Here is a 12,021-nt window from a genome sequence, read left to right on the forward strand (position 1 = left end):
GGGTGGGGAGGGGCTGGTTGGGAAGGGGAGGGTGGGGAGGGGCTGGGTGGGGAGGGTGGGGCTGGGTGGGGCTGGGTGGGGGGAGGGAGGGGTAGGGGGTTGAGAGGGGTGGGGGGTGGGAGGGGTGGGGCTGGGTGGGGAGCGGCTGGTCACCCCGTGGTGCCCTTATAAAACTAAACGTTTAACCTACTCACGCCGGCTTGTGCCCGCCCTCACAGTCGGGAATATTTGCGGAATACACCACGTGGTGCCGCCGTTGACCCTGGCCATTGACCGAGCAACCCAACGTTCCTTATCAGCTCCCTCCGCAGGAATGTGTTAAGGTGACGTCCTCCAAATGGACACCCCCCCCCCATTCATAATAATAGCGGCTGACGTCACCCCACATGGGGGGCAGAGGCGCCTCCTCCCCCCTCCTCGCATACAAATGTAGTGTGTAACCTGAGGTACACACACTGTTGTAGGAGGCAACGCGTTTATTAAACAATTCATTGTACACCGAATTTCGTTGTTAAGTGTGGTTAACTTGTTCTAGGCTGCTCATTATGTGCGTGTGTGTTAGCGAGCTTGATGCCCGAAACGAGCCCCGAATCCCCTCGGCCCTCCCCTTTTATCCCCTGGCCGCGCCCCTTGCTGCATCAAGGCATGGTTCCCCGCTTCTGGTCACGTGCCCTTTACTCCAACAATCGGAGCTCCTCGCTTCAGGTGAAGTGCCCTTAACTCCAACAATCGGAGCTCCTCGCTTCAGGTGAAGTGCCCTTAACTCCAACAATCGGAGCTCCTCGCTTCAGGTGAAGTGCCCTTAACTCCAACAATCGAGGCACCGGGCGCTCGGCGCCCCTCCAACACTGGAGCTGGCGCGACACCCAGAGACCTCTAGCTGTGTCTCTACACAAAGGCAGAACCCTCACGTCACACGATCTCCGTAACGCTATTGAGACATAGAAGTAAAAAGGACGTCAAGATGAACAAGGGATTATAACCTTTAAATGAAATAGGTCTGTTTCACCGCGCTCTTACAAATTGCACACGCATTCATGCAATGAATATATCACGTCGCGGTCTGCTTTTCGCTTGCAAGTTTCAGATTTACTGCAATACACCCGTCCTTGGATGGGCAAAAGGCGAGTGGATGATATTGGTCGCGAAAGCCAACGTTTAAAGAAATGACCGGAGTTTGTCACTGGTATTGGCTGCGACCAAGATTCAATCTTACCGATCCTAAGCCTACCTAGGTCTACTCGGCCTCTAATCAGTTCCGAGTACGGTGTGTAAACATTAGGGAGACAAAGGTGGTCAGGCATGGTGCTCGCGACCCAACCCCCTCGTGTACCGATCCGGCATTAAGTGCTACTCACTAATAACACATGGTCCTACAGTCTTTGTGCGCGTGTGTGGGGGGAGTGGTAGTGCAATGGTTAGCATGCTGTGCTACTCAACTGGCGACCAATGTTCAATTCCCGCTTACGATCAACACCAGTGACAATTAACTGAATGGGACCTGGGCCTCCCCTCGGTCGACTCATGAACAACAACATCATGCAATCAGTAACTCGGCAAGCCACAAGACAAAGGATGCAATACACATTATTAGAACTCCAAACTGCAATGCTGTGGACGTCAATTAGTGGATAATACCCTGAGTGAATAGTTGACCTGATTATATCCACCGTAAATAATGCGTGTTGTCTCCTTTTGATGAGATGTTATCCACAGAGGAAACAGCGCAACCCACATTGTTCCAATCACAAGAACACAACACTGCCAAGGTCAATGTGAAATAAAGACATTGACGTTTACGTTACCAGAGGGTGACCATTTCCTTACATTCCAAGACCCTTTCTCAGCTGGTTTCTGGACCAAATCTCAACACAGTAAACCACAATCCTCAATATGTGATCTGACAGTCGTCTAATTATGTTTGGAGCTCATCCAAAATTCGTGGACACCAATATAATTGTAATCTGTGATCCCATCAAACCCCTGTAGAGGACCAACATCTATCTGGGATTCATGAGGAGGGGCTCTGATCATCCCTAGACCCTGGTTAGGTGTTTGGCAATATTCTCCCCCATCCCATTACCCCCCAGAAGATCAACATCACAGTGGCGCAGCTTGCTCAGTATAACGCCAAGTACAGTGCAAAATCAAAACTCTAATGGTTGCTTCGCGTGTCACGTGAGACTTGTTTAACAATCATCGGGCGCATGCAGCATGGAACCAATTAATTTGTATTCCAATGGGGAGTCAATTGGTAAAGGCGGAAACACATAGTGTGGTGGTGGTTCGCCAAAGTTGTAGTTTGGGATCTCTGTTATCCAGACACAACTGGAAACACATCTTAACTAAGAACTTTCGTGACTGCAGGAATTCATATTCTTTGGTTCTTTCGGTCAAATCAAGTAGAATAAAAAAAATAACCAGGACGTTTCGACCGCTTGTGTTGCAATCGAAACGTCGTGGTTATTTGTTATTCTTAAAATAATTTTTATTTTCATTCTACGTGACTTTACCGAAAGAACCAAAGAATATGGAAACACATCAGTGGGTGTGTGTGTACGTAGGGCAGCTGTTAAAGTCGGTCCGGGATGAAATTATGACAAGCAACTGAGAGTGGGAATGATTGCTTTTGAAACATGGAACTTGATCATGAAAGCCAAGTATCAATCTGCACAAGGAAGACCGTTAAAACATTCTCAGTACGCTAAATACTGCCGACTTTTATACGTGGATACGATGGACATTTACAAAAATATGAAAAGTGTGCAAAGACGAATGGAGAGATGAACGTTTGAAATTACGTTGAAAAACAGACGAGCACGTGAACAGACGCAGTTTAGTGACATCGTTGAAGCTGTTAATGAAAGTCGACCTGGGAAGGAGACGTCGCCCCAACACGCAGGAGGCACAGACCCAGGCCACCCCTCAATCCCAGTCTCCTTGTTGGGATAAACCTCGCCACTCCCTCTCGGCGCTCCTCTCGGACGATCCCAAAGCATATTGGAGGGGGGGTGGAGGTGGGGATGCTTGAAGGGGTGTATGAGATGGGGTGGGTGGGGGGGTAGTGGAGGTGAGGATGTGTGGGGGTGGAGGTTGAGATTTGTGGGTGGTAGTGGAGGTTGGCATGGGTAAGGGGGTGGTGGAGATGGGAATGATTTTTTATCCATCAGCACTGCCGCGTGAATGAGCCCCGCCTGAGCACGTGCCTCCAGAGCCACTCATTGAGGGGCTCCATGGGGTCATTAAGCACCGTGGCACACGCACCGGGATGGGCCCCACTCACTCCTCGTGCTCATTGGCCGCGCGTTTATGGGGCACGTGGCCCCAATCATCCGACTCCCCCACACCCCGCACCTCGCTGGGTATAAAGCGGAGGTGTGGCGAGCAGGTGTGAGGGATATAGACTTGTTTTGTTCAAGCATCAGCGCTCGCAACATTACCAAAAGATGCAGTCATCGGCGAGTCTCATGCTGGTGGGCGCGGTGCTGATGGCGTTGGGAGGCTGTGAGTTCTCGCGCCACTGCCAGGCACCCAGGGATCGATTTGGGTCGATGTGGGCTCGAAGCTTTGATGGTGTTAGGGACCCATTTTGGTTATTTTACTTCGTCCCCTTTTGCTGTTAACCACCAACCGATGCCGACTCCATTACCATTGTTCTACAGTGGCTACTTGGGTTCATTTTGTGCCGTTGCACCTACCAACAACGAATGCGGTCGTACTAGTTCGTGATTCCATAGGCTTCGATTTACCCCCACCCTCGCCCATTCCCACCCCGATCCCAGGGACCACGAGGGGCTGCGTGGACGCTGCGACGATTCGCGGCGACCCGGCAGCGTGGCGGCAGGCGGCCGAATCCGGGGAGATCTCGAAACTGAACCTTGCTGTGAGTAACGCATCGTGTGACAACCGGTTCGTAAACCTTGTGGTGTGGAACTGGTGCATCTGCCGGTCTCGTTGGTCTATTGAAAACGATAAATCTTGAGTGCAAGCGACGCTTTCTGCCACCACTGGCCTCAATGCGCATCTGACATGCCACGGGTGAGTGGTGTGGGAAGCTGCGTCTTGTCTGCTGATGGCCCGCGTCCTGTCACCTGACCCTATGCCAGGTCCGGCACCACTTTCACAACGCAGGTGCCGACTTTCTAACTGGAGACGAAACTGAGGAACCGGCCACGGTGGAGCCCAAGACTCTTGCGCCGGCCACGGAGGAGCCCAAGACGCTGGCGCCGGCCACGGAGGAGCCCAAGACGCTGGCGCCGGCCACGGAGGAGCCCAAGACGGTGGCGCCGGCCACGGAGGAGCCCAAGACGGTGGCGCCGGCCACGGAGGAGCCCAAGACGGTGGCGCCGGCCACGGAGGAGCCCAAGACGCTGGCGCCGGCCACGGAGGAGCCCAAGACGCTGGCGCCGGCCACGGAGGAGCCCAAGACGCTGGCGCCGGCCACGGAGGAGCCCAAGACGCTGGCGCCGGCCACGGAGGAGCCCAAGACGCTGGCGCCGGCCACGGAGGAGCCCAAGACGCTGGCGCCGGCCACGGAGGAGCCCAAGACGCTGGCGCCGGCCACGGAGGAGCCCAAGACGCTGGCGCCGGCCACGGAGGAGCCCAAGACGCTGGCGCCGGCCACGGAGGAGCCCAAGACGCTGGCGCCGGCCACGGAGGAGCCCAAGACGCTGGCGCCGGCCACGGAGGAGCCCAAGACGCTGGCGCCGGCCACGGAGGAGCCCAAGACGCTGGCGCCGGCCACGGAGGAGCCCAAGACGCTGGCGCCGGCCACGGAGGAGCCCAAGACGCTGGCGTCGGCCACGGAGGAGCCCAAGTAACGCCATTGCAGCTTTCCTGACGCTGGCGGCTGTTGGAGGCTCCTGCTTCGGGTCGAACGTGGGGCTAAAGATCCCTTTTGGAGCCGCTTCAGCCGCTCGTTAATTCTGACGCTCTGGGCATCGCTCGTCCCGCTCCTTTGTACCAATTGCTCAATAAATATGATCTTGACTTGATGCTGTGTCCCGGTTCCTGGCTAAACTTGCGTGAGCGTGACACCACCCCCGCCCTCCAACGTGCAAGGTTGTATTGTGATCTGTGAAGCTGTTGCCAAGCCTTGAACTGTTCTATCCACTGAGGGATTGGAGGCTTTTCCAATGAGGTCCTTGGTTTCATGATGCCGCAATGTATCCTTGGGTGCGAGGAGCTTGGTAGCCGTCACCATGGGGACATGGCCATGGCTCATGTGAGGGTAATGGTGGTCGATTGACACGTGCTCTAGGAGCCGAGGTGGAACGTCCCCGTTTGACCTGGGGCCAATTGGCGACACTCCTGGGGCCCTTCATCAGGCACTGCGTGTGTCACGGCCTGAGCGCGAGCACGGCTGGCTGCATCGGTCGGTGCAGAGCCTCGACGTGCGGGGGACGTTTCCATTGAGCAACGTGACCAACGAACCATAGCAAGAGCCGACTGATAGTCGTCGCAAACTTACCCCCTAGAGACACCTGGAGCTTTTCATGACTCCTCGGAATGTATAGAGCCCCCAATACAGGCGGTCCTCGACTTGCCAACCAGCTTTGAATGTAAAACTTGGTATTGGCTTAACGAGAACTCGCACTTGCAAACTGACCCAAAGAAGTATTTTGTTCAGAGGAGCGATCCTCTGCAACATGGAGTGAGTGCCCTCGTGCATGGGGAGCGGTCTGTAGAGCTTATCGCACTGCGCTACGGAAGCGATGACCCAATCTATAATAGTTTTTTCGGTTGGATCTCGGAACTATATAAGTGTCGTTAAACCTGCCACCACCCGACAGCCATTGACCAGCCCCCCTCATTAATATTCATGAGCAGGTTACATCCTCCAAATGGACAGCCCCCCCCCCCCCCATTATTACCGACGATAATGAGCCGAGAATGTCTGTGTGCAACGCTCGTGAAGTCACTCCACGTCGACCAGCCCCCCTCATTAACAAACATGAACAGGTTTCATCCTAATCATGGACCTTCCCATTAGTAATCATGAGCAGGTGACGTCACCCCACATCGAACAGCCCCCTCAATAATCATACTGGTAGGAAACGTAGTGGACTGGAGGCCCAACCGGGATGAATTCACAGGAGGCATGGGATTAATTGTGTATGTCTGTGGATGTCTGTCCACGTGTATCCAGACACCCGGTTATATATCAATTGCGCTCCTAGTGGGCATTACTGGTAGGAAACGTAGTGGACTGGAAGGCCAACCGGGATTAATTCACAGGAGGCAGGGGATTAATTGTGGATGTCTGTGGATGTCTGCCCACGTGTATCCGGACACCCGGATAAAATGGGAGGGGTGGGGCTGGGTGGAGAGGGGAGGGTGGGGAGGGGCTGGTTGGGAAGGGGAGGGTGGGGAGGGGCTGGGTGGGGAGGGTGGGGAGGGGCTGGGTGGGGAGGGTGGGGCTGGGTGGGGCTGGGTGGCGGGAGGGAGGGGTAGGGGGTTGAGAGGGGTGGGGGGTGGGAGGGGTGGGGCTGGGTGGGGAGCGGCTGGTCACCCCGTGGTGCCCTTATAAAACTAAACGTTTAACCTACTCACGCCGGCTTGTGCCCGCCCTCACAGTCGGGAATATTTGCGGAATACACCACGTGGTGCTGCAGTTGACCCTGGCCATTGACCGAGCAACCCAACGTTCCTTATCAGCTCCCTCCGCAGGAATGTGTTAAGGTGACGTCCTCCAAATGGACACCCCCCCCCCCCCCATTCATAATAATAGCGGCTGACGTCACCCCACATGGGGGGCAGAGGCGCCTCCTCCCCCCTCCTCGCATACAAATGTAGTGTGTAACCTGAGGTACACACACTGTTGTAGGAGGCAACGCGTTTATTAAACAATTCATTGTACACCGAATTTCGTTAAGTGTGGTTAACTTGTTCTAGGCTGCTCATTATGTGTGTGTGTTAGCGAGCTTGATGCCCGAAACGAGCCCCGAATCCCCTCGGCCCTCCCCTTTTATCCCCTGGCCGCGCCCCTTGCTGCATCAAGGCATGGTTCCCCGCTTCTGGTCACGTGCCCTTTACTCCAACAATCGGAGCTCCTCGCTTCAGGTGAAGTGCCCTTAACTCCAACAATCGGAGCTCCTCGCTTCAGGTGAAGTGCCCTTAACTCCAACAATCGAGGCACCGGGCGCTCGGCGCCCCTCCAACACTGGAGCTGGCGCGACACCCAGAGACCTCTAGCTGTGTCTCTACACAAAGGCAGAACCCTCACGTCACACGATCTCCGTAACGCTATTGAGACATAGAAGTAAAAAGGACGTCAAGATGAACAAGGGATTATAACCTTTAAATGAAATAGGTCTGTTTCACCGCGCTCTTACAAATTGCACACGCATTCATGCAATGAATATATCACGTCGCGGTCTGCTTTTCGCTTGCAAGTTTCAGATTTACTGCAATACACCCGTCCTTGGATGGGCAAAAGGCGAGTGGATGATATTGGTCGCGAAAGCCAACGTTTAAAGAAATGACCGGAGTTTGTCACTGGTATTGGCTGCGACCAAGATTCAATCTTACCGATCCTAAGCCTACCTAGGTCTACTCGGCCTCTAATCAGTTCCGAGTACGGTGTGTAAACATTAGGGAGACAAAGGTGGTCAGGCATGGTGCTCGCGACCCAACCCCCTCGTGTACCGATCCGGCATTAAGTGCTACTCACTAATAACACATGGTCCTACAGTCTTTGTGCGCGTGTGTGGGGGGAGTGGTAGTGCAATGGTTAGCATGCTGTGCTACTCAACTGGCGACCAATGTTCAATTCCCGCTTACGATCAACACCAGTGACAATTAACTGAATGGGACCTGGGCCTCCCCTCGGTCGACTCATGAACAACAACATCATGCAATCAGTAACTCGGCAAGCCACAAGACAAAGGATGCAATACACATTATTAGAACTCCAAACTGCAATGCTGTGGACGTCAATTAGTGGATAATACCCTGAGTGAATAGTTTACCTGATTATATCCACCGTAAATAATGCGTGTTGTCTCCTTTTGATGAGATGTTATCCACAGAGGAAACAGCGCAAACCACATTCTTCCAATCACAAGAACACAACACTGCCAAGGTCAATGTGAAATAAAGACATTGACGTTTACGTTACCAGAGGGTGACCATTTCCTTACATTCCAAGACCCTTTCTCAGCTGGTTTCTGGACCAAATCTCAACACAGTACAGGTCCCTGCAGGGTGGGCTGGTAGGAACATTGGAATTTTGCGCAATTTTACGACATTGTTACGTAAAATTGTGCAAATTGAGAGCGTTTTCCCACCTTTTTGCCCTCAAAATCGTTGAGGGTTCTTCGGACAAATTAACCTCTGTAGAGGAATGGAATGGTGAAATCCTTATTGACTGCATCTGCTCATTTGGAGCAATGTATCATAAAATCGTTAAGGGCTGGGCCGAAAAATGACAACAATTGCATTTTAAAAAAAGAATGACAACAATTGCATTTTAAAATTAGGAATTGTTTCCCGGTATACGGTAGTATGGGGCTTTTGAAAGGGGACGGACGGACGGACACATTAATCTATTGCAGGCTGGTACACTCAGTTTACAACTTCGTTCCTACCAGTAAAACCACAATCCTCAATATGTGATCTGACAGTCGTCTAATCATGTTTAGAGCTCATCCAAAATTCCTGGACACCAATATAATTGTAATATGTGATCCCATCAAACCCCTGTAGAGGACCAACATCTATCTGGGATTCATGCGGAGGAGCTCGGATCATCCCTAGACCTTGGTCAGGTGCTTGGCAATATTCTCCCCCATCCCATGACCCCCCAGAAGGTCAACATCACAGTGACGCAGCTTGCTCAGCATAACGCCAAGTACAGTGCAAAATCAAAACTCTAATGGTTGCTTCGCGTGTCACGTGAGACTTGTTTAACAATCATCGGGCGCATGCAGCATGGAACCAATTAATTTGTTTTCCAATGGGGAGTCAATTGGTAAAGGCGGAAATACATAGTGCAGCTGTTAAAGACTGTCCGGGATGAGAATGATGGCAAGCAACTGAGAGTGGGAATGATTGCTTTTGAAACATGGCACATGATCATGAAAGCCAAGTATCAATCTGCTCAAGGAAGACCGTTTAAACATTATCAGTACGCACAATACTGCCGACTTTTATACGTGGATACGATGGACAATTAAAAAATATATGAAAAGTGTGCAAAGACGAATGGAGAGATGAACGTTTGAAATTACGTTGAAAGACAGACGCGCACGTGAACAGACGCAGTTTAGTGACATCGTTGAAGCTGTTTATGAAAGTCGACCTGGGCAGGAGACGTCGCACCAATACGCAGGAGGCACAGACCCAGGCCACCCCTCAATCCCAGTCTCCTTGTTGGGATAAACCTCGCCGCTCCCTCTCGGAGCTCCTCTTGGACGATCCCAAAGCATATTGGAGGGGTAGTGGAGGTGGGGATGCTTGAAGGGGTGTATGAGATGGGGTGGGTGGGGGGCGTAGTGGAGGTGAGGATGTAGAGGTTGGGATTTGTGGGTAGTAGTGGAGGTTGGCATGGGTAAGGGGGTGGTGGAGATGGGAATGATTTTTTATCCATCAGCACTGCCGCGTGAATGAGCCCCGCCTGAGCACGTGCCTCCAGAGCCACTCATTGAGGGGCTCCATGGGGTCATTAAGCACCGTGGCACACGCACCGGGATGGGCCCCACTCACTCCTCGTGCTCATTGGCCGCGCGTTTATGGGGCACGTGGCCCCAATCATCCGACTCCCCCACACCCCGCACCTCGCTGGGTATAAAGCGGAGGTGTGGCGAGCAGGTGTGAGGGATATAGACTTGTTTTGTTCAAGCATCAGCGCTCGCAACATTACCAAAAGATGCAATCATCGGCGAGTCTCATGCTGGTGGGCGCGGTGCTGATGGCGTTGGGAGGCTGTGAGTTCTCGCGCCACTGCCAGGCACCCAGGGATCGATTTGGGTCGATGTGGGCTCGAAGCTTTGATGGTGTTAGGGACCCATTTTGGTTATTTTACTTCGGCCCCTTTTGCTGTTAACCACCAACCGATGCCGACTCCATTACCATTGTTCTACAGTGGCTACTTGGGTTCATTTTGTGCCGTTGCGCCTACCAACAACGAATGAGGTCGTACTAGTTCGTGATTCCATAGGCTTCGATTTACCCCCACCCTCGCCCATTCCCACCCCGATCCCAGGGACCACGAGGGGCTGCGTGGACGCTGCGACGATTCGCGGCGACCCGGCAGCGTGGCGGCAGGCGGCCGAATCCGGGGAGATCTCGAAACTGAACCTTGCTGTGAGTAACGCATCGTGTGACAACCGGTTCGTAAACCTTGTGGTGTGGAACTGGTGCATCTGCCGGTCTCGTTGGTCTGTTGAAAACGATAAATCTTGAGTGCAAGCGACGCTTTCTGCTACCACTGGCCTCAATGCGCATCTGACATGCCACGGGTGAGTGGTGTGGGAAGCTGCGTCTTGTCTGCTGATGGCCCGCGTCCTGTCACCTGACCCTATGCCAGGTCCGGCACCACTTTCACAACGCAGGTGCCGACTTTCTAACTGGAGACGAAACTGAGGAACCGGCCACGGAGGAGCCCAAGACGCTGGCGCCGGCCACGGAGGAGCCCAAGACGCTGGCGCCGGCCACGGAGGAGCCCAAGACGCTGGCGCCGGCCACGGAGGAGCCCAAGACGCTGGCCCCGGCCACGGAGGAGCCCAAGACGCTGGCGCCGGCCACGGAGGAGCCCAAGACGGTGGCGCCGTCCACGGAGGAGCCCAAGACGCTGGCGCCGTCCACGGAGGAGCCCAAGACGCTGGTGCCGGCCACGGAGGAGCCCAAGACGCTGGCGCCGGCCACGGAGGAGCCCAAGACGCTGGCGCCGGCCACGAAGGAGCCCAAGACGCTGGCGTCGGCCACGGAGGAGGCCAAGACGCTGGCGCCGGCCACGGAGCCCAAGTAACGCCATTGCAGCTTTCCTGACGCTGGCTGCTGTTTGGAGGCTCCTGCTTCGGGTCGAACGTGGGGCTAAAGATCCCTTTTGGAGCCGCTTCAGCCGCTCGTTAATTCTGACGCTCTGGGCATCGCTCGTCCCGCTCCTTTGTACCAATTGCTCAATAAATATGATCTTGACTTGATGCTGTGTCCCGGTTCCTGGCTAAACTTGCGTGAGCGTGACACCACCCCCGCCCTCCAACGTGCAGGGTTGTATTGTGATCTGTGAAGCTGTTGCCAAGCCTTGAGCTGTTCTATCCACTGAGGAATTGGAGGCTTTTCCAATGAGGTCCTTGGTTTCATGATGCGGCAATGTATCCTTGGGTGCGAGGAGCTTGGTAGCCGTCACACCATGGGGACATGGCCATGGCTCATGTGAGGGTAATGGTGGTCGATTGACACGTGCTCTAGGAGCCGAGGTGGAACGTCCCCGTTTGACCTGGGGCCAATTGGCGACACTCCTGGGGCCCTTCATCAGGCACTGCGTGTGTCACGGCCTGAGCGCGAGCACGGCTGGCTGCATCGGTCGGTGCAGAGCCTCGACGTGCGGGGGACGTTTCCATTGAGCAACGTGACCAACGAACCATAGCAAGAGCCGACTGATAGTCGTCGCAAACTTACCCCCTAGAGACACCTGGAGCTTTTCATGACTCCTCGGAATGTATAGAGCCCCCAATACAGGCGGTCCTCGACTTGCCAACCAGCTTTGAATGTAAAACTTGGTATTGGCTTAACGAGAACTCGCACTTGCAAACTGACCCAAAGAAGTATTTTGTTCAGAGGAGCGATCCTCTGCAACATGGAGTGAGTGCCCTCGTGCATGGGGAGCGGTCTGTAGAGCTTATCGCACTGCGCTACGGAAGCGATGACCCAATCTATAATAGTTTTTTCGGTTGGATCTCGGAACTATATAAGTGTCGTTAAACCTGCCACCACCCGACAGCCATTGACCAGCCCCCCTCATTAATATTCATGAGCAGGTTACATCCTCCAAATGGACAGCCCCCCCCCCCCCCCCAT

The 12,021-nt window shown here is 54.0% G+C and overlaps 1 protein-coding gene across 1 annotated transcript; it reads left to right on the forward strand.

The window, feature by feature from the left end:
• Positions 1-3,362: 3,362 nt before the first annotated feature.
• Positions 3,363-5,438, forward strand: LOC142929322 (uncharacterized). The gene is made up of 4 exons (XM_076070432.1): positions 3,363-3,504; positions 3,783-3,883; positions 4,107-4,525; positions 5,261-5,438. Exons 1-4 carry the CDS (start codon positions 3,447-3,449, stop codon positions 5,436-5,438), a joined length of 756 nt encoding a protein of 251 aa, XP_075926547.1. The 5' UTR covers positions 3,363-3,446.
• Positions 5,439-12,021: the final 6,583 nt, after the last annotated feature.

Source organism: Petromyzon marinus, chromosome 29 (genome assembly GCF_048934315.1).
Source record: "Petromyzon marinus isolate PM22_M1 ecotype Great Lakes invasive population chromosome 29, UKy_Petmar_22M1.pri1.0, whole genome shotgun sequence".
Classification (NCBI taxonomy): Eukaryota; Metazoa; Chordata; class Hyperoartia; order Petromyzontiformes; family Petromyzontidae; genus Petromyzon; species Petromyzon marinus.